The 22,852-nt window shown below is 36.5% G+C and overlaps 1 protein-coding gene across 1 annotated transcript in view; it reads left to right on the plus strand.

The window, feature by feature from the left end:
* The first annotated feature begins 1,364 nt into the window (after window positions 1-1,364).
* Window positions 1,365-22,852, plus strand: part of LOC114652868 (solute carrier family 28 member 3-like) — a 65,472-nt gene continuing 43,984 nt past the window's right edge. The window contains exons 1-7 of the mRNA XM_051928574.1: window positions 1,365-1,381; window positions 14,684-14,775; window positions 15,885-16,074; window positions 16,946-17,090; window positions 20,020-20,133; window positions 20,587-20,664; window positions 20,844-20,924. Of these exons, the coding sequence (XP_051784534.1) occupies window positions 1,365-1,381; window positions 14,684-14,775; window positions 15,885-16,074; window positions 16,946-17,090; window positions 20,020-20,133; window positions 20,587-20,664; window positions 20,844-20,924 (717 nt within the window). The remainder of the gene's footprint in view (window positions 1,382-14,683; window positions 14,776-15,884; window positions 16,075-16,945; window positions 17,091-20,019; window positions 20,134-20,586; window positions 20,665-20,843; window positions 20,925-22,852) is intronic.

The following is a 22,852-nucleotide window of genomic DNA, read 5'->3' on the forward strand; positions in this document are numbered from 1 at the left end:
AGCCTTAAAATATATATAAATAATAAAATAAATATAAGGTCGCTACTTCGCGGATTTTCACCTATCGCGGGGGACTCTGGAACGTAACCCCCGCGATAGGTGAGGGATGACTGTATATCGCTCCTGCAAACGAACTATGATTCTTAGCGTGATTAGAGAAGTCACAAAATCAACTGGAATGTTCAAGCAAATTCTAGAAAAAAATCCGATCTAAATCCGTTAAGTAGTTCTCTCGTTTGCTAGCTAAGCGGATGTAAGATACACCCCAAGGCTAGCATGTGAGTGAAGAGGGCCCCGCCCCCATCCCCTTGGCCCGCTGTGTCTCTGTAGGATTTGCACAAAGAAATCAACAAGTTATAGAAAAAAAGATCTAAATCCATTAAGTAGTTCTCTCGTGAAAAGCAGACAGATAGACATTGGATTTTATACATACAGTGCATGCGGAAAGTATTCACAGCGCATCACTTTTTCCACATTTTGTTATGTTATAGCCCTACTCCAAAATGGATTAAATTAATTTTTTTCCACAGAATTCTACACACAACACCCCATAATGACAACATGAAAAAAGTTTACTTGAGATTTTTGCAAACTTATTAAAAATAAAAAAAAACTGAGAAATCACATGTACATAAGTATTCACAGCCTTTGCTCAATACTTTGTCGAAGCACCTTTGGCAGCAATTTTTTTAAATACTCTTTTTCTAATCTTGACCTTTTACTTGAGGCTCTGTTGTTAACTCTTTCAGGGCTGATGTCGACTTTTGTCCAAAGGAGGAGTTGACGATGATGGTAATCAACTGTAAACTGTGACAAAACCAACCGTTATCTTGGAATCTCGTTGCTAGAAAGAAAGTTAGATTCATTGGTTTGACCGAGATTCCCTGAGCTCACGTGAGTAGCAAGGCGCACACAACGGCAAAAATAGCACTGAGATCTGGCAAGAGATCAAAGCGAATACATAAAGCAAAATGCTCCGTGGACAACGTCTTGCCTATCATTTCTGAACTGGACTATGACTTGTTGGACTCAGATTTTGATACAAGTGATCAAAAATGAATGTTAGGTTCCAGCTTCAGCTGATCGGTTACTGACAATGTTCGCCAGGGAGGACTGCCACTTAAAAATGACAAGAGGTAGAATCTGGATTGTAACGCACTGCGACCGTGACCGCCGCCGTTGCTATCCCAGCCATGTGAAGACAGCCTGGCAGCAAGCCTGCCGCTCATTCTTGGCAAACTGGCAGCCGCAGCATGCAGCAACAGACGTTTTATGTTGATGTCTGTGTGAAAGCATCATTTTTTGGAAAAAATATTCAGCCCTCAAAGAGTTAAAAATGCATACTTTATTGAGCAATTGTAATGATGCCGAGTGATAGCAGGTATGTTTCTGACACAGGTAACGGGAGAACAAAAAACAAAAGCAGAGGTCATAATTAGGAAGACTAAAGATCTGGCACCAAATTCTAATTGCCAGAAACAGTTGACTGTTGCTAAATTCAAAACCCCAAAAAATGCTATATCATTTACTAAACCCTGTGATTCTGAAACTAAAAAAAGTACAAGATAGTAAAAGGTTTGGGGTCTGCCACACCCAGTATAATTGTAGCAGCGTGCAACAATGCAAATAAAATTCAAAGAACAGCAATGCCTGCTATCTCTAGTACTGTATACAATAATGCTGAGGGTTGGTGAATAATAAGTAAGTCAAAATGAAGACAAAAATTAAAGGTAATGAAATAAATTAATTATCCATAATACAAAGCCTCCTTTAAAACAACGGTACTAGGAAACAACAAAAGCAAAGTGCAAAATAAAATGAAAGTGAAACCCAATCATGACTGTACAGTATTAATAGACAAAGCCCTCATTCTCTTTAAGTCTTTCTTTCAAAATAGGCTGTCTAAAGAAAATTAAGTATAAGTTAGCTTCTCATGATTTAGACTGTGTCTAATAATTTCTCACCCAAATAGCAATACAGACAAATCATCTGCCCTATATTATAGTTTCCTTTACTCTCCTATTAACTTAGCAGAAATGTAGTGTAGTCAAAAATACTGATTTATCGATAAATATTGATTATAAAATTGAATTGTGAAATACTACAATGCTCCTTTTCCATAGTATCGATTCTGGCCTTGCCCTGCCCGCTCGTTCTTTTGAAGAGACCCACAGACTACTGGACAAACACATACCACTCCCCACTCAGTGCAGCAGCACCACTCTCTCACTTACTGTGCTGCTTTTCACAATTGGCATTGAAAACAGCAGCATTCAAACAAATGTTTCTTGTGGAAATTGGTGTCCCTTTTAAATTAGCACAGGTACTGTATACGTATTAAGGCTTGACTGTTTCTTTTTTTTTGCTCGATTACATTTGCTTATCGTTTCTTCTTTTGGTTAAATGCATGCTTCGTTTGTAAAGTGCATGCATACCTGCTTCTTCTGTGGTGAGGTCCTGAAGTCTTCATTCTTTGTTTACAGCTTTATTATGTGTTTTTTCTTTGAAAGCTGACAGAATACTTTACCTAAAGGTTGCTGAAAAATACCATTTTTCAGTAAGCGTTTAGTTTTACCTTTAACCAGATTGGTTTGCATGCTGTGTTCTATTAGCAATAAATGAAATTCTCTTTTGAGATAATATCTTCAAAAAATATGCAAGTAGGATGAAAGTGTACTAAAACAGCAATAATAAAAGTAATAAGAAGAAGAATTGCTTATTGACACCCAAGAACTCAATACATACCTTTTCACTTCCCATACTTGTTCTGTTGTTCTCAGACATTTGCTTAGGTAGTTTCCTAACCTACAGTATTATGGAGAGGCCTTATGCAGAATTTTAAAAGCCCTTGAGGGTAGCCATGAAAAAAGTTTGGATAGTACTGCTTTAGGCTATAGTAATGTTAACAGAAGACTGGACCACTTGCATGTTGTTGAATGTGAGACAATCTCAGAGGCTTTTGAATAAGTGCACTCTCTCAAAAAGGAATGTAGTTATTGTTACATAGTTACTACATATTTATTTAAATACATAATTTTTGACCTATAATTTTGCATGCGTCTCTCAACTGAAGGCCCCCACCCCAGCCTCGTTGGTATTAAAAAATGGAATTTTGAAGTTGGGAATTTCAGTAACTAATATTAATTGCTTCACTGTGTTATAACATGGGAAATATCCATTTGATGTGTTCAATATTTCCCATCAGGATATAAGGCTAACTGGCAGCTGGGAGTTTTCAGATGAAAAGGAAACTGCTATTGTGTCCTTGGTGAAAAAATGTACACTTGTCCTGAAAAAATAGAATGAGGAATAGTCAGGTCTGAAAAAATCTTAATCAAAAAGGAGCAGGAGGTAAGCACAAGAAAGACAAACATCAAAAATTAAAAGCCAAAATGACATCCAAAAATCAAAGTGGAAAACTAAAGCTTAGGCAGTCCAAATCAAAACCAGGAAAACAAGCATGACTACTATGAAGTTTTTTATATTTACTCCGATACTAGAATGCATAATGTAGTTATCCGCTATCCTTTATAGTTGCAATAATCATAATGCAAAATCTCACAAGATTTCAATATCAATTCAAAAGTAATGGGAATAGCAGCTGTAAACAATATGGCGCAGGATTCAAAATCACCAAATGGTAGTGGCTATAATAGTTAAAAATGAAGATCAGAACAGTTACAAAGGATGATCAAAACATCTGAACCTGAAAGGGGTTATTCTCAAGTGCTATGTTTGTAAGTGGACCCTGCAGTTTTGTAAGATTCCCGCTTGTTTACAAAATATATGAATTTCTAGTACTCGTGGTTTATAGTGCATGTTTCTTGATTCAGAACGAAGTCAAGATGAATGCTGAAAACTAAAAAATCAAATATTGTGCTTTCAATGAATTTCTAATACTACAGAACAATACACCTTCAGAGATTCATTCTCACAATGTCATTGTACAGTGACCCCTGACCCCTTCATATCTTACAGTGAAGAAATAGGCTGCAAAATTCTGTCATAGTAGGAAAGATAATCTAGAGTTTGATTAGTATTTGATATCACTAGAGGAAGAAATTTGTCCACCATGTAGCAATGGAGAGCTGAAGAATGACAATACACGAGATGGCAGACTTCTAGAACAATTAAACATAAATCACTACACTATAGGTGCCCAGAATTTTGACTCCTGAAATAAATGATATCCACATCTAATGTCCCAAGAAAAACCACATAGTATCAGGTTGGGCTGGAAGAAATTTAAGTAGCATTTCATAACTGGGGATGAAAATTGTATATATCATTATGGCCCAAAATCCAAACAACTTATACAAAAGTAACTCAGTTATTCCCCAGAGCCAAAGATATCCAAAGCTCAGGCCATTGCTGGCAAGATCATGTGCACAATGTTTTATGATGCTGAGCAATTTGTGGTCCGTTATATGCCTCAAAAGGCCCACATCCTTCCATCCATTTTCCAACTCGCTATATCCTAACACAGGGTCACGGGGGTCTTCTGGAGCCAATCCTAGCCAACACAGGGCACAAGGCAGGAACAAATCCTGGTCAGGTGCCAGCCCACCGCAGGGCACACACACATACCCACACACTAGGAACAATTTAGGATCACCAATGCACCTAACTTGCATGTCTTTGGACTGTGGGAGGAAACCGGAACACCCAGAGGAAACCCATGCAGACACGGGGAGAACATGCAAACTCCACGCAAGGAGGACCCAGGAAGCAAACCCAGGTCTCCTTACTGCGAGGCAGCAGCACTACCACTATGCCACTGTGCCGCCCAAAGGCCCACATAGTACATTGATATTAGACATATTTGTTTTGGATTTATGGCAGTCAATCAGGGAAATTGGCAATGAAATCTGTTGACAGTCCTGCTCTGCTTCATGACAGTGATCTTGCTTACACTGAATGGGTTGCAATGGCTACTCTGATAAACAAGATTTGAAGAGGTGCCTCACCTACACTGTTCTTCAGTCCTTGCTCCTATTAATACACCTGTTTTCATACCTCAAACGCTTCCTACATGGGACACACTGTGCTAATTATAGATTATACTTTATTTGTCTCAAGAGGAAATAAAAAATTTAAGGAAGCTCCAAAAAATAAATAAATATAAAAACAAACAACAACCTCTCCAAACACACATAAAAACCTCTGGCCTGGATAACAGAGAACTGCTGATGTCAATAACAGACTTGTAGGTGGCAGTAAGATGACAGGTTTATATTTAAGGTCATTAATATTTGGATAGAGCAGGCCCAGCTGGTAGTGTCCACAAATGGAACATGCCTCATAGTCACTTGATGCCTTCTTTGAAGCCAACAGCATTCAGAATGATTCATCATTAAGATATTGGTACAGAGTGAATCGTTTCTGATGATGAGTTAGCAAGGATGATGTAACTTAATTTCCTGGGCAGTGAAACAGATGAATTCAGTCCACATTTCAATGTCCTGATCACACAATAAATTTTTAATTGTACTGTGCTCACTTTTTCACCTTTGCAAATTCACAAAAATCTCCATTCCAACCCCTGCTTTTTCCACTCAGACTGATGAAGTCCATCCAGAAATTAAAATTGTATCTGAAATAGGAGGTGTAAGCCACTTCTCCGCAGTACCCAGAACATCACAGTACCTAACTTGCTATAACAGTTCAAATGATAGTAATACAACATCAGTAAAACAACAACAGAAAATCAAATCAAATACAAAAATATGGTTGGACAACTAAGACGAATATTTATTTGCGAGGCGCAGAAATGCTTTGAGAACATTAAAACAATGATGTTAATGTTAGTGGGGATTATATTGAAAACTTTTTTTTTTCCACTGCTGTTTTTGTTAATAAATGAGGCTTAAAACTTACATATTCATATACTATACTTCTGTATACAGCAGGTATTCAGTTTTTAGTGTAAAAAAGAATAAAAACAAACAAAAAATAAGAAAATCACTGCAAAAGCAAAAGTGGCCAGTCTAAGCATATCTTTTGCTATCCAATAATCATATTTAGCCTTTTTCCTACTGTAGACAAAAAGGTCTGTATGTTATTAATTGTGTAATCTAATTTTAAACGTGCACAAATCTGTTAACAGTAGATTAATGGTATGCATTTTTAGACAGCAACATTTGTTTTGTGGTGACAATGTAAGTGACAGCCATTTTTCTCTTTTTGAAATGTACTTTTCTACTATTTTTGTCTTCAAATGCAACATGTAAATTACACAAACTACACATTAGACTGTGTTCTGTCCTTAAACACCAGGCTTACTGTCACTATGTCCCTTCAGAAAACAAATGTAACTAAAACGCTAAAATGAAATTAAAATATCACTTACAAGCAAGAATCTGATTAAAGTAGCAGAGATGATGGAACTTAATAAAATACTCCAGATCCTGATAGGCTCAAACTGTAAGCTGATAAAAAATAAATTGAGGGCAAATGAAAGAACACTTAATAGTTTTCAAAAATGGCTTTTTTAGTGACAGCCAAGGCAAGTGAGTATGTTCACCGCATAATCCTTAGTGGAATATTTGCTTGCAGATACTGTACAGAAACATAAATAAACTTCATAAAGCTTAAAAGTCCACATCACCTTACTATCTCTTTCTCCTACTTATGTGAAGCAATTTAATATTTCTGTATTTAAGTGGTACTTAAACAACCATGAAGTAAACTGCATTCCACAAAGTAACAAACATAAAAAGAAACAAAAGTGTGTGTGACTGTAGACAGCGTCATACATCATGCTATAAAAAGCAAAGGTCAAAGTGTGTGATAGCCTTTATAACAGCTAACACAGGTGCTTAGAGAAGGTTAACAGGTATAAAACAAGCAGTGCAATTGCTCAAAAATGTATATTTCAATTCTTAAATCTTAAGTTTAAAAAGTTCCACCCAAACATTTAACAATTCGGCAATTACTTTGCCCATCTTATAATTTTGGACTTTTTAGAAGCTTGCTACAAGTGCAAGGTTATTTTTTAAAATATTAATATGGGGGTAGGGGTATTAGATTATAACTTTAGGTTGCTTTCTAGGTGGGAAGCTAAGGCAGGAAACAAAGTAAGATGAAGTATCCCAATAGAAGCTTTGTTAACCTGCCATATTTGCAATGCATTAAGACTGGCTTTTTGCAGTGGCTGAGTCAGCAGATGCCATCTAAATATCCCATCTATTATAAAATGCTTAGATGGGGTGCTGTCAAGCTCTGTGTCTTCCATTTGTTTATAAACAGCAACATAAAGTCTAGTCTGTATAGTAAAAGCAACCTCCATTAAAATACTTATACTTTTATGTTATGGCACTGCTGCCAAAGTTTTTGATCAGGCTGCAGTATCACTTTAATCAGTAAGACAGAGTTTATGTTAAAGCAGAAAGTGGATAGCTCTTTCCATTTGCCTGTCATAAGTCATTTAAAATACGAAAATATTTTGATTTTTGTGTCAAATTATTGTTATGCAGTATAACCTTGATCACCTAGTTTAAACAAATAAAAAAGAAGTTGGGATATCTGAGCAATGGCTATGGCTGGCAATGCGTATAATGAACCATGACCATGCATTTAAATATTACAAGAAAGTGTGTATATATTGATGGTCATTTTAAAACCCAGTTTTACAGGAAAATGTGTTCTTCTTAATTGAAATGGATAATCAGTAGGAATAATGTGAAATTTTAATATATATTATCTATATATTGTTATTATTTTACTCAAGTACAATGTTTCTGTTTGTTTTTTCATCAATTGTATTTGGTTCACCTTTATTTTTACATTTTTTTTTTATTAATTTTATTGTAATCATTCCATACATATAGATCAATTTTTACAAAAAATAGGATTGAAAGCAAATCAAACCCCACCCCTGAGAAGGAGAGCATGGCCAAAGGAGTAATACTTAAGGCTTGAAAACATACCTAAATTATTGAGTTTAATAGGGCAAAAAAAGATAAATGAAGAAGGAAAAGAAAATTCTTCTTATTCTAAAATATTATTGATTAGATCCTGCCAGGTTTTGAAAAAATTCTGTACAGATCCCCTAACTGAGAATTTGATTTTTTCCAATTTCAAATAATATAAAACATCAGTTTTCCACTGACTTATTAGAGGAGAGTTAGGATTCTTCCAATTTAACAAAATAAGTCTGCGTGCCAAAAGTGTAGTGAATGCAATCACAGTTTGCTTGTCCTTCTCCATTTCAAATCCATCTGGAAGAACACCAAACACAGCTATTAGTGGGTTAGGAGGGATTGTGACACCAAGGCTGTCTGAAAGGCACTTAAAAATTTTGGTCCAAAATGAAGTTCATTTGGTGCAGGCCCAGAACATGTGACCCAGTGAGTTGAGTTGTAATTGAGTTGAGTGTAATTTTGAGTTGAATAATTCTATGCTTTGCGCATATGGAGCTCGAGTGAATTTTCTGCATTGCTACCTTCCACTCCTTTTCTGATATATTAATTAAGAGATCTTTTTCCCATTGTCCTCTTGGATCTTTAAAAGGAAGGGACTCTAATAAGATTTTATAAATTTCAGATATGGTGTCTAAGTCCTCGAGGTTGAGCAGTATTTTTTCTAGCAAGGTGGAGGGTACGAGATGAGGAAAATCGGGCAGGTTCTGTTTAACAAAGTTTCTAATTTGAAGATAGTGAAAGAAATGTGTAGCTGGAAGGATAAATTTGGAATGTAATTGTTCAAAGGATGCAAAGATGTTGTCTATATAAAGATCTCTGAGCAATTTAATCCCAAATCTTTTCCAGATATTAAAAACTGGATATGTTTGTGAGTGTTGAAAGAGGTGGTTCTCTTGCAGGGGTGCCACAGATAGAAGATTTTCCATCTTAAATTGCTTTCTAATTTGGTTCAATATTCTGAGTGAGTGAAGCAGAATTAGGTTATTAGTATATTTGCGATAACTTGCATTTATTGGAGCGCAGAGCAGGGAATATAAAGAAGTACTGCAGGATTTTACTTCTATTGCTGACCAGGCCTGTGTATATTCATTTGTTTGTGTCCAGGTTTTTATGGCTTGTATGTTTGCTGCCCAGTAATAAAACTGAAAATTAGGTACAGCCATGCCACCTTCTGCCTGAGGTCTTTGTAGGGTCGCTCTTCGGATACGTGAATGTTTTGAGTTCCAAATAAATGAGGTTATGGTTGAATCTATAGTAATTGCTTAAAAAATGATTTATTGATATATATTGGGATGTTTTGAAATAAAAAAAGAAGCTTAGGAAGTATATTCATCTTAACAATGGTAATTCTTCCGGCTAGAGTGAGATGAAGGGTTGACCATCTATGCAAGTCTTGCTTAATTTTTTCCATACAGACGGCGAAATTTTGTTGATAAAGAGTTTTATGTTTACTTGTGATATTTACCCCTAGGTATTTAAACTGATCTGCTATGGTAAAAGATAGGGTGTCCAATCTGATATTATATGCTTGTGAATTCACTGGAAAGAGTATATTTTTATTCAGATTAATTCTGAGACCAGAAATCTTTTGAAAATCTGTTAAAACAGCAGGTACAGTGTTTTCTGGGTCTGATATATATAAGACCATATCATCTGCATATAGAGAAATTTTCTGTTCCAGTCCTTCTCGGATAATCCCCTTTATCTGATAAGAATTTTGACAGTGGACTGCCAGTGGTTCAATGGCGATTGCAAACAGCAGTGGTGACAAAGGGCATCCTTGTTTGGTGCCATGTTCTAGTTTAAAGTAGTCTGAACAAATGTTGTTAATACAGACTGAGGCTTCTGGACTGGTGTACAGTAGTTTGATCCATGCACACATATATTCGGGCCAAACCCAAATTCCTCCAATGTAGTGAAAAGGTAGTTCCATTCAATCATATCAAATGCTTTTTCTGCATCCAATGATAATAATATCTCTGGGGTGTTTGACTTGCTGGTGAATATATTACATTAAACAGGCGTCGAAGATTGGAAGATAAATGTCGGCCTTTAATAAATCCAGTTTGATCCGGTGATATTACCGAAGGCAGCACTTTCTCCATCCTTCTAGCTATAATTTTTGAGAGTATCTTAACATCATTTTTCAGAAGTGAAATTGGTCTGTATGATGCACATTCTAACAAGTCCTTATTTTGTTTAGGAAAGACAGTGATTAATGCTTGACGAAAAGTTTGAAGTAGAATTTAATTGTCTCTAGCTTCTGTAAATGTTGCCAATAAGAGGGGAGCTAGCTGAGCGGAGAATTTCTTATAAAATTCTATGGGGTAACCATCAGGGCCTGCTGATTTCCCGCCTTGAAGTGACTTTATAGCATCTAGTAATTCTGATAGGGTCAGAGGTTTATCCAGTTCCTCAGCACTAAAAGTATCTATTTGTGGTATCTGTAATGTATCCAGAAATGCATTAGATTGTGTGTTGTCTTCTTTAAACTCAGTAGAATATAAGGTTTTATAGTAGTCTCTAAAGGTGTGCATTATATTTTTATGGTCAATGATTTCATCTCCATTAGTGTTGGTGATTACTGGGATTGCATTGCGAACTTCTTGCTTGTGTATTTGTTGAGCTAAAAGCTTATTAGCTTTCTCTCCGTGTTCGTAGTAATGATGTCTTGATTTATAAATAAGTTGTTCAGTTTCTTTAGTTGTCAAGATGTTGAGTTCTGTATGCAGAGCCTGCCTTTTCCTATGAAGAGCCTCACTTGGACGCCTGGCTTGTTCTTCATCTATTCTAGTAATTTCGCTCCTTAGCTCTGACACTTTCTTGGTTTCTAATTTATTTCTGTGGGAAAGATATGAAATAATCTGTCCTCTTAAGAAGGCCTTTAGAGTTTCCCAGAGTGTTCCTGTAGAGACCTCTGAGGGTGTGTTTGTCTCTAGGAAGAAGCTAATTTGTTTGGATATAAATTGGTTCACCTTTAAAGTGTGCAGATCCAGATTTATATGCAAAGCAGGGCTTAAAGTGAATAGACATACAGTAAGTCTCAGTACCCAATATGTTATGCTGATTTATTAACATGAAGAGCAAGGAGCGTGTGTCCAGGGGCTGGCGGTGTGTCACCTTTGGAGTTACAAGCGCCATGTCCAGGGGCTGGAGGTAGATGGAGCTGAATGGATAACCATGATGACACCCCGTATACTAGAAAATACTGCCGGTATGCATCTATGAGTGCTGACAATCAAAAGTAAAAAAATTAAGAAGTAGCAGCCCACATCAAGCACCAAAGCTAAGGATTTTGGAGAACGGGAGAGTAAGGCTTCCACATTCAAACTAAGCAGACACACAATGATTTCAGAGGTTGAGAGTGGAGATCCTCATTCAAAGCCCATAGGTGCAAATGTTTATTACAATGGAGTAGGTCATGGGGGACCCATTAAGTTTAAACTGATTCTGTTAGTCCAGGAGCATTTCTAGGATTTGCAGTTATTAGGGTCTTAGCCCCCTCTGTAATTGTCATGTGCGGTCATACTTGCATATAAAATCGAAGAGTGTCCATTTGGGGTTTCGAGCATGTTTATATAACAAAGGTATCAGGGGCTTAGCACTATTGTTATGTACTTAATTGAAAAACAGATCTGGGACTTAAGCCTCTGAAACTCCTTACTCCCCCTTTTTGCATCTAGCAAAGCAACACCTACACTCAGCCACTGTGCCTTCCACTGACACTCAAGGTTTACATTGCACTGGATAATCATTAAGCTTCGCACCTTCCTTGAGCTTTGCCATGCTTCCAATTAATAGCTGACCGTAGACATTAAATGTCATCACGTCGCTTTTTTCCTGTCCAGGACACCACCTCTTTTTTAGCTGTTCATCCACCCTATTAGTTAGTGCTGCTGTTCGGCCTGTCAATCTCTTCTGCTTTGTCCTTTGTTTACTTAAAGCATCCTCTCAGTGAAGTGCAGAGCATGTAAGTTTGCATAATATTAATAAATATCAACAAATAAAAAATGTATTGAGAAATAAAAAAAGCATGGATCAGCTATTTTTTTTCTCTAATGCCACCAAATTTCAAACAAAGCATTTTTTGAGATTTTAAGTATTTTGTTTTTCTGGGTTAGACCTTAATATTGAGATATTGAAATGTCCTTTCTTAGCAGATACTGATACCTACTGGTGTAGGTGTACCATCCTGACTCCTTTTTAACTAAATTGGAAATAGTGTTTTTATGGATGAGTGAGTGGGTGAGTCAGACTACTTCATACAATATATATACAGGAGCTCAACCCTTGGAACCTGTGGCTACCGCCAGGGGGCACATAGACCTTTCCAGGGCCTTATTTGGACAGACTTAAGAAGCTTGTTGGGCACCTAGAGTCCTTCAGGGTGCCCTATAAAATAGAAGCCAGTCCCACCATTCGATGGCCAGAGTCAGGATGAAGAGGAGGAGCCTGAGAAGGAGTGGAGGCGGATGGACTGGCAGCAAGGAAGGGACTGAATTCTGTGTTGTGTGGCGATTGGTGCACTGCGCTGTGGGGAGCAGGGTGAAACACTCTCCAATTGTAAATAAACAGGCGCAGTGTGGCAAAATCTGTCTCCTGCCTGTCTGTGTCCGGGACTGGCATCAAAACTCCTTTACTGTCCAAGGTTGTGACTTATTCAAAACGCCTCTCAATTTACAAAATTTGTCTCTTGTTCTGGCCATTGTTTATTTAAATTGACCTTGGCTCATTATTACTATTATCTTACCTCTCCTCATTTCACCCTACCTGCCTGTGCAGTCATTACACTTTTAAGTGAAGAGAAGTGCATGATCATTCTGGGATCATTTGATGAGCTAGGGTGAATTATGTGCTCTGGATGCTACAGTGGATGGAAGAGGACAGCTACCAGGTGTTTTTGCTCTTGCATAGTTTAAGTAGGGTTAAAGTATGCAACCTAGGTTTAGGATTAAGTGCAGTCAAGTAAACATGACAGGTCCAGCTATAGGAGATGCTCATGTTATACAGTTTATACTGGTTTGATTTTATTTTATGGTCTATCACTTAGAAAAGGTGACACCACATAAATTTCCAGTGTTATTCTATTAATTAGGTTTTAATTCAAGTTTTAAAGTACATAAATGCAGTGCCTTATGCTGTCTTCCAAGTTGTTATTGGAGATTATATACTACTGCATTTAAACAAGTGTGTGTATGTGCCCAGTATTCCTTCCTTGTTTCTGCTGTGTGAGTCCAGATGAACTCCATCATATCAGCAATAGTGACTCCAATCAAAGGTCCAAAAAAACAAATGGATAAATACCACTTGAGCCAAGAGGTTCATGGGCATCTTTACAATTTGAAATGTTTAAATAGAGACCTGGGGACCTGGGTTCGCTTCCTGGGTCCTCCCTGCATGGAGTTTGCATGTTCTCCCAGTGTCTGCGTGGGTTTCCTCCGGGCGCTCCGGTTTCCTCCCACAGTCCAAAGACATGCAGGTTAGGTGGATTGGCGATTCTACATTGGCCCTAGTGTGTGTTTGTGTGTGTCCTGCGGTGGGTTGGCACCCTGCCCGGGATTGGTTCCTGCCTTGTGCCCTGTGTTGGCTGGGATTGGCTCCAGCAGACCCCCGTGAGCCTGTGTTCGGATTCAGCGGGTTAGAAAATGGATGGATGACTAACCCCATGGTACAAAATTTAAAGCTCCTCTATATTTCATTTCATAATGTCCATCTTTAAGTAATGCACTTAGTAGGAGGTGAAGGTAAGCCTTATCATCTGCAGAGGAGGTTTTCTTAGGAGTAGGAATACAGTGATGGACAGCTTCTTTATCAGATACACTAACAAATCAAGAAAGAAATAATATATAACCTATATGGTATCATACATCTGATATTTACAAGAATTGAAATATAGATTTTTTATGTACATTTTATTATTCTGAATTCTCCTGTATTCCCCACTTGTGCCCACTTTATAATCCATCCATTATCCAACCCGCTATATCCTAACTATAGGGTCACGGGGGTCTGCTGGAGCCAATCCCAGCCAACTCAGGGCGCAAGGCAGGAAACAAACCCCGGGCAGGGCACCAGCCCACCGCAGGCCCACTTTATAATTTAGAGTTCAAACGCAAATAACAATGAAAAAGGTTTTAACTCCATCCTGGTTTTTCGTGATTACTATGACATGCGCTAGCCTTAGTAAATTTATATTACTATCATTTTCAGTATTTTTTAACATTTTATCAGGTGATTCTTTTATTTAAAGCTCTCTTTTCAGTAAGTTAGATCCATCGGGTCTTTTTAATGGTATATGTGGGCAGGTTCTGTTGTAGACAAACTCCTACAGCCAAGGAACACATTTCAACTACAGTGGATACTGAACTGAACATCTAGAAATCACTTGTAGACAGAAATCTCTCTGGGTTTCTTATTCTGGGACAGGTCAGTCAGTCAGTTTCAGAAATTGTTTTGTTCATAATTATCCTAATTGGGAAGAACCTATAAGTGGGTGGATGCAGAGACTGAGACTTTTGAAAACTTAAGGTCAACCTGTAGAATAGAATCTGTAGGCCTAAACTACTCCTGTTCTGTTTCTAGTGTTCCATGGATAAGGTCACTTCTGAAGAAACAGAGGTTCAATTGTCTTTGTTCTTTATTGGTACAATATATTATAGATAAACTAAAAGGAAATTATATCAAAGGAAAACATTTTATAATAATAAAGTTGTTAGGTTTTGTGTAACTGTGAAGTAAATGTGTATATTCCTTTTTACCAGTTGCTTTGAAGAAAAATACAATGAATTAAAGAAGCATTATGAGAATCATAAGGCACTTATCAAGCAAGTAATTTATTGTGCTCTTCTGGTAGGTAAGTATTGCGCCTTTCTATCAATAGATATAATACATTTGTGGACAAACTGGCTGTGAAATGGTGGTTAATACACAATGGAGGGATAGCAGTGTAGCAGTAGTCACTGTTTCTGTCACATTCCAGTTGATATTTAAACCCATGTTCCATGTCCATTATATACATTTTTAATGCTATTTTTATATTATGATTGTTAACTATTTAGTTTCTTTCTGTGCATGTATGTTCTGTTACTTTCCTTGTGTTTTGTGAGTGGTTCCCCAAGAGGCGGGGCCACCTGTCAGTCGCCGTCAAGGGGATAATCTCAGCTCTATAAAGGCTGAGGGATTTCCATAGTTCCTTGCAGTTCATTGTATGTTATTTCCTTTGAATGTGCTATGTTAGTGAGTGCTCCATCTATGATTTCTAAGTTCATGTTTATAGATTTCTGGATATTTGTTCACGTTTTGCTCTTATTATAACTGTTCTTGAGGAATGTTGTTGCAGGACTGTGTTTATTGTGGATTGGTTTTGTTGGCAACTCATTTTTTGCCTTTTGTGCTTAGTGGAACGTTTTTTGTTAGTAAAGAGCATTTTTCATTGAAATAAACTTTTTATTTGTAATGATTCTGTGCTTGCTGTTTTATTAACAATTTAAGGACTTTGGTGCTTGCGAACTCACAAAGTCATATCAGTTACTGCATTGCTTAGACCTAGGTCACCTCCCAGCCTGGTTGCTTTTTGTATGAAGTTCACATGGTTCCTTTACTCATTCTGAATTTTCACCTAGGACCCCATTTTCCTGTCACATTCCAGAAATTTGCTGTAACATTTACTGTGGCCACTCTATTGAAACAATGTAACTAAGTGTGTATGTATTAAGGCTGATGTCTCATTTAGGGTTTGGTCCTGTTTTTCATTTGTTGTAGACAGACATTTCTTCAGTACTGTTTTAGGAAAAAATGTTTAAAAAACTGAAAGGCTAGAACTTTACTGTCCTACAGAGGAATAATTTTTTAAACGTCCAGCATCCACCTGATCAATCTGAAACAAGTAATTTGGCTGGTTAAGAATTATGAGCAAAGTAATTATTGAAAAACTGTCTAAATGTATTGTCTTTTGTGTTTCAGGTTACATATCATTGGTGATCGTAGCCTGTATCATTAATTTTCAACGAGCACTTTCACTGTTGCTACTCACAATTGTAGGAATATTCTTCGTTTCCTGGGACAAACTGATTAACAAATATGAAGACAGAATCACCCAAGTTTTCCACCCTTATGAAAGACGCCTTGAACAACAAGGGCATTGGCTCAAATGGTAACATAAAAATGACATTGGATGATTTTAAAGTTTTCCCTTTTTGCGTAATGTTTCTTATATATTGTGAATGATTAAGAGCTCTCGTGAATGATGTTAAGTATTAAGGTAAGCAGTTTTATTAACAAAATAAATTATAAGGAATTCTGAACAAAGAGAAGACAAACCAATAAGTATCTAATACTGCTGTGAACCTTCCTAGAACAGGTCTTTCATCCCTGACTATTCATGGGGTTGCTTGTCCATTTACCCACATTCCAAACACCATACCTTAATAGTAGTGAAGAGTAAAACAGGGAAGTGTCAGTTCACATGCTGTGTTATGAAACTGACAGTACTCATTTTGCTGATGATGTTGCAATTGTGTAATGTGAAACTCAATAAAGGAAGCGTTGGGGGTTTAAAAGTTTTTTTGTTTAGAAAACGACGAATATTGCTTCCTAAAGGATTGGTGACACATCCATGTTATCTGTTTTTTTTCTGCAGCTGTGTAATATAGGTAACTGCCTGCACACCAATAAAATCAATTATATATATATATATGTCTCTCACGTGGGAGCCACATGTTTTTCAATAATGTTATTACATGAAGACACAGTAAAACACACCATCCTCCACATCACAGGAAAATCTCACTACATGGAAAACCACTTACCAGAGTGTGCCCTGTAAAAAACTGATGACTCATCCAGGGTTCATTTCTGCTTGGCTTAGATGGTAAAGGGATAGGTCCATACACACCGAGACCCCACATTTAATAGACAGAGTTGTTACAGTATGTTGTTCTGAATATAGAAGTTCTAGAATGTACAGATGGTATGAGTTCTTTTGTTTGCATATGACTTGCCATTTTTGTGTTTTGTTTTTTTAGGGTTCTTTATATCGCACTGATTGCTGCTGTAATATGCTGGCTTGTGTTTGACACTGCTAATCAAGGTACTAGACAGCTCATCTCATTTGGAGGACTGCTTATGTATATTGCCCTAATGTTCATTTTCTCCAAACACCCAACAAAGGCAAGTCTGCGACTCTGAATAACACTTGTACACTAGTAAATGAGATTTTTCTTTAAATATTCAATCTGAATATATTGAACCTTCTCATACAAAATAATATTTCTGAGACCTGCATTTGAGGCAGACTAATGGCCTGTTACACACACAGTGTCAGGATGTAACCCACAAATGTTCAGAACTTAATATTGCATCACTAGGAAAGCAAATTCACATAATTGATTACTATCATCGCATGATTCTTGCAATGGGATCAAATATACATTTATATTACTTTCCTTTTCATTGTGACAAAATGTATAATAGATCAAAATGCATACTGGACTGTCTGTGTTCTTTACAAAATCAGTTTATTCTATGTTGTCATCTTTACAAGTAATTTTCTCCAATTGGCTGCCATAATTACATGGTTAAAAACTCTTTTGCAATTAAAAAACAAGTAAGGTACAGCACTTTATTGCATGAAGACAAAACAAAGTATATTTTATGAATTAACTGAGCACAATGAAACAATTTTAAGAGGCTGAAATTTTACCCCATATCATTGCATGACAATTCCAGTTCCCATTTTACTTAAAAGCTGGTTTTAAATTATAAGTTCTGCACTTTTTAAGTTAAAGCTAATTTTTCATAATCTTAAAAATAGTCACATATTAATAATAAGTGTTTATCCAAACTATCCAAATAAAAATGTATTCCTTTTTTGTGAGAATCTACCAATATTGAAAAAAACAATATACCTTAATCATTGTTCACGCACAAATCCCTTCCCCTACCATGGGCATGGTTTTTAGTAGATATTGTATATACTCACGTATAAGTCAGATCTTGAAACCCGAAAAATTGGTCATAAAATCAGACCCCGACTTATACGCCCGTTCAAAAATGCGACACTTAATATTTTTTTTACATCCTTTTACTTCCTCCAATCTCACACCAGTTTCTCAGACATATCGAAATTTGTTGCAGCAGCGTAGTTACCAATTTCTTTCACCACTTCAATGTCTTTTAATTTAAAACAAGCTTCATATTTTCTTCTGATCAAAAGCTCCCTTGTAGATAAGGGATACTGTTACGATAAAAGTGTATGAGGGTGTGAGATACAAAAAACACGAAGTGCAAACGTCGCTTCAGAATAGTTTGGGTATTACCGTGTGGTCATGTAGGCACAATACATAGAAAAAAAAGGCAGTTGCTCCGTAGTTACTCTCTCAGGTGGGTGTTAGCATATCATAATCTGTTGGACCAATAGCATGAGTTTTCCACATTCGACTTATATGACTGACATTATAAAATACCGGAAATTATACGGCAAAATCAAGCCCCGACTTATCTGCGGGAGAACTTAAATGCGAGTATATACGGTAGTATCCTATAAAACAGTTACAAAATTTTTATTTTTATTTTGATTATATTTTTTTATTAGGTATTTTGTTTTTCTTTTGTAAAATGTATTGTCACTTATTCTTCCTTTTCACGTATGCTTTAGAAATGTCCCACTGCAACAGTAACCATAACAAAAATATCACATTAGTTATTAAACTTCAATTGAGACAGAGTACTCTAGTAAGAAGGACAAGAATTTAAAGAGATGGATAGAAGACAGACAGAGAAAAATGTAAAGCTTGAAGCTGATGCAAGGTTCAGGGTGACTGGTAGCACACATTATTGTATTCAGTAATGCTAATTAAGAACAAATGCCCGTAGAGTAGTGGGTAGAAATTTAAGAAAGTATGGACATGTCTGACTATGTGATCACTTTCTGCTACACCTTAATTCATGTTACTGAGTTTTACAGCCATTTATTCAATACTTACTAAGTTCTTTACTATACTTTAAAAAAAATTGTTTATTTTCAGAAAATAAAATGGCAGGAGTGGTTGAAGTCCAAATGAACAACTTTCATTAGAGTAAGCTTGATAGTTTATCTTGTTTAGTTGCATTATGCCAGCCTGTATATCTGCCTGTTATGATGTGGTATGACCGATGTGAGGTTTCACCTGTGTCATATACTCTACTGTACACTGTACAGTACCACAGTTTACTTGGGTTATGACCTCAAATCTAAGTGCCACCTGCCATAGCTTCAAAGAATCAGGTTATTCAATAACATGAAGAGAAGTCTAGGGACAATATTTTTTTTTCCAATGTTTCAACATTTTGGGGTGTGCACATTTACCTATACACCTAATTTGACTTTATATCACTCTTTTGTGCTAGATAGCTGCAGACACTTGTTTTACTGAAGTGGTTCTGTTGTGTCTATTGTGTGATAACTTTGTTTATTTAGAAATTTCACTTAAGAAGTTTTACTGTTCTATTGGAAATTATAATGTCAAAATGATTACATACCACCACTAATTTGTTGTCTTAAACATCCCTCCAAAATACAGAAGGCACCTGCTGCATGAAAGTAATTGTATGTTTTAACATGTCTGTTTTACTTTTGATTACATATGATTACATACAGCTTTACTTAAAATAAGTCCCTGGAACAATAAAAACATGCTGCATTTATGAAAAAATAACTTGAATTTCAGAAATACCTAACTTATGCTTATGCACTGTTGGTGGGATGGAAAAAAGGTGGGATAGGATGAGGGTCCTGGGCATTGTCATAGCACTTCTGGCTGGTTGGAACCTTCTGGATTCGAAAACTACAGTATGTAGAGGTCTGTAAACATGCTGTAAACCCCTTCTCAAAAGTATTTTTTAAGTTAGACCCCATATGAAACAGTCTTCTCTCTTAAGTGTGACAGGATACATGTCGTTGGTTTTGGCAACACAACTAAATTTCATTCAGTCCTTAAATTTAAATGTTGACAGCTAAGCACAAGATATTAATGAATGTGGTAGTTAAGAGTTAAAAACAAACGCACAATAAAATATAATTTTATATTGTAAAAATTATTTACTTGTTTTTGCCCAACAGATATCCTGGAGGACTGTATTCTCTGGAGTTGGGTTACAGTTTGTTTTTGGAGTCATTATACTTCGAACACAGATTGGATATGATGCTTTTGACTGGACTGGGAAACAAATGGAGGTAGGTTTTTCAAAGCAAAATATTATTTAAAAAAATATATATTTTAATTACAAAATATATCTACAAAGACAACAGCCTATCAAGGAAGCCAGACAACCAAGTCATCTTTTATCCCTTAACATTATGCTTGAACCTTGTAATTGTAATTCAGTTGGATTCCTCCAGCATGTTCTGGAGGCTTCTTCTTGAGTTCAAAATCAAAATTGGTAGGTCTATAAAAGGAGACTCCTGAATTGCAACAGATCACAGTGTTCAAATATTTTCAGCTAATTCTTTAGAAAATAAATCTAAATGAGTCTGATCTATGGATATCCTCTAATGGTGTTTCAGCACCCCAACCTGGTAGCAGAACAAATGGTTACCAGATGGTCAATTTAAAATAAAACTGAATTAGAACAGAAGTGCCTTTACATTTTCCTCATTAAATAATCATTTTTATTTTTTCATTCTTAGACTTTTTTAGAATATTCAGATGTCGGTTCTAAGTTTGTTTTTGGTGAGAAATATATCGACCACTTTTTTGCTTTTAAGGTAAGTTATTTCAAATTGACTTGTAAATGTTTATTATATCTTGAATTTTATCTTTGTGTGAACTATATAGGTTTTGAAAATCTACTTGATTTGACCACTATTTTAATCTGCAGTTTTGATAAAAAAAATTCTTTAATATAATTATTGCATTTAATTTGTTTCAATTTTTCAATTTTTAGGTACTGCCAATTGTGGTCTTTTTCAGTATGATAACATCCATCCTCTACTATGTTGGATTTATGCAGTGGATCATATTAAAGGTATTGTTGAAATAATAATCTTAAATTTTGTAGCTTTAATGGAATCAAAAAGTAATAATGATAGACATGATCAATCAATTATTTGATATATTATATAGCATCTTTTCATAGGAAACCCCATTACTATTTACTTTACTAAGCAGACAAGAAGAAGAATACCTTCAAAGCACGTCTTTGTTGAATTTGAATTCTTGTTACACTTGTTGCTTCCTCCACCAATGGACAGACCCACTTTGTTTGCCACAGTCTGGACTCAAACACAGTTGCAGAAAGCTTGAAGTATCCTTTCCAGGAATTTTGCTTGCTCAGTGGTTAGATACTAGATTTTGCCAATGAGCCACATGAGGACGCTTGAGGTTAGGCTTTTCACTACGCAGCTTTGCAGTCTTGATGTAGTTGAATTAACTTCCATCCATCCATCCATTTTCCAACCCGCTGAATCCGAACACAGGGTCACGGGGGTCTGCTGGAGCCAATCCCAGCCAACACAGGGCACAAGGCAGGAACCAATCCCGGGCAGGGTGCCAACCCACCACAGGACACACACAAACGCCCCCACACACTAGGGCCAATTTAGAATCGCCAATCCACCTAACTTGCATGTCTTTGGACTGTGGGAGGAAACCGGAGCACCCGGAGGAAACCCACGCAGACACGGGGAGAACATGCAAACTCCACGCAGGGAGGACCCGGGAAGCGAAACCAGGTCCCCAGATCTCCCAACTGCGAGGCAGCAGCGCTACCCACTGCGCCACCGTGCCGCCCCTGAATTAACTTGGAATGGGGAATGGAATATGAAAACTGTATACTGTAAATATGTTGGGAAAAGTTAATAAATAATTAGCAAGTAATGCTAAGGGAAACAAAACTAGAGTTTTGTCTGTCTGTCTATTGACAGTATCTATCTATTATATAGTGCCTCTCTTATCTATCTATCTATCTATCTATCTATCTATCTATCTATCTATCTATCTATAATTTAGTGCCATAGGTTTTTTAGCTGTTTGCAGTGTTGTGGCCAGCAGAGAAACCATTTTCTACTGTCCACTGATTGTCAGGCAATACAAAAGGATTTAGCTTTATGGCAAATGTTAGAGCAAGTGAAGAAAAACAGCAGCATGATTCTGAAGAATGATCAATTTTAGACAAGCATGTGACGTTTTTATGTTTTGGGTATCTTAATATTTTAAAAGTGAATACTATTAGAGTATCTTCTGTGTTCAATCAGAAAAATAAACCTGACAACAGAGAATGTTTTTCTTTATAATACATTCATTTTCTTTATGTTCTTGTTCAGCCACCACACTGTTTTGTTTTTGCTGTGGGCATTTCGTTGCCATGACAAGTTGCATTGTTGCTGGGGACAGGGTCATGCTGCGTGATGTCACTGGCACAATGGTTTATAATCAGGCAACAAGTGTAGGGGAGGGGATGTGGAAGTTCCTTGTCTGAAATTTATTTCAGAAAACAAAAGAAAGACTCTCTTCCTAAAAAGAATTTAAAAAAAGAGATATTGTGTTAAGAATTTCAGGGCCACGGTGTATACACTCTTGACAACAATTTCTATTTTTGTCTGATTTATTAAGATTCATTCAATAGACTGTCTGTGTTTTTCTTTAAGCTTCATTTTGTTTGATGTTATGTACTAATTTCGGCCACTCAGAATATTTAACTGTTCCAATATAACAGAATTCTGATTGGACAAAACAACACAATAAAGCTGAATTTTCATATTAAATTACATTGGAAACTTAGATATTAAGATTCAGGAAGAAAAGATGCAGATTATAAATGTTCTTTAGTAGTTCTGTTGCAGGGTTTTGGGATAGCAAGACATCCAGTATGGTACACTCTGCTGAAAAACATGTTGAGCAACAAGTCCATATACCATAAAATACATTTCCTTTAAATACACTTAAAATATAGCA

The sequence above is a fragment of the Erpetoichthys calabaricus genome, chromosome 5, assembly GCF_900747795.2.
Source record: "Erpetoichthys calabaricus chromosome 5, fErpCal1.3, whole genome shotgun sequence".
NCBI classification, from domain to species: Eukaryota; Metazoa; Chordata; class Cladistia; order Polypteriformes; family Polypteridae; genus Erpetoichthys; species Erpetoichthys calabaricus.